Source organism: Aptenodytes forsteri, unplaced genomic scaffold (assembly GCF_000699145.1).
Source record: "Aptenodytes forsteri isolate BGI_AS27 unplaced genomic scaffold, ASM69914v1 Scaffold547, whole genome shotgun sequence".
NCBI classification, from domain to species: Eukaryota; Metazoa; Chordata; class Aves; order Sphenisciformes; family Spheniscidae; genus Aptenodytes; species Aptenodytes forsteri.
The window spans coordinates 99206-99425 of record NW_008795324.1 but is presented as its reverse complement, the minus strand read 5'-3'; the positions used below and the strand labels follow the sequence as shown (position 1 = coordinate 99425).

Sequence of the window (220 nt, the reverse complement as noted above, 5' to 3'; positions counted from 1 at the left end):
GGATGGGGGGGAACCGGCGTCCTCGCGGCCTGTCCGCCGTGGCCGTGTCCCCAGCGTCCCCTCTCCTCCCCTGGCAGCAGACCTCGGCCTCGCAGCAGATGCTGAACTTCCCCGACAAGAGCAAGGAGAAGCCAGCCGACATGCAGAACTTCGGCCTCCGCACCGACATGTACACCAAGAAGAACGTCCCCTCCAAGGTGGGCACTCCCCCGTCCCCGAC

The 220-nt window shown here is 67.3% G+C and overlaps 1 protein-coding gene across 1 annotated transcript in view; it reads left to right on the top strand.

The window, feature by feature from the left end:
• The window catches only part of SMARCC2 (SWI/SNF related, matrix associated, actin dependent regulator of chromatin subfamily c member 2), a gene marked incomplete at its 3' end in the record, with an annotated part of 6539 nt that overhangs the window by 5117 nt on the left and 1202 nt on the right, over positions 1-220 (top strand). The window contains exon 14 of the mRNA XM_009280051.1: positions 78-197. Coding sequence (XP_009278326.1) covers positions 78-197 — 120 coding nt within the window. The remainder of the gene's footprint in view (positions 1-77; positions 198-220) is intronic.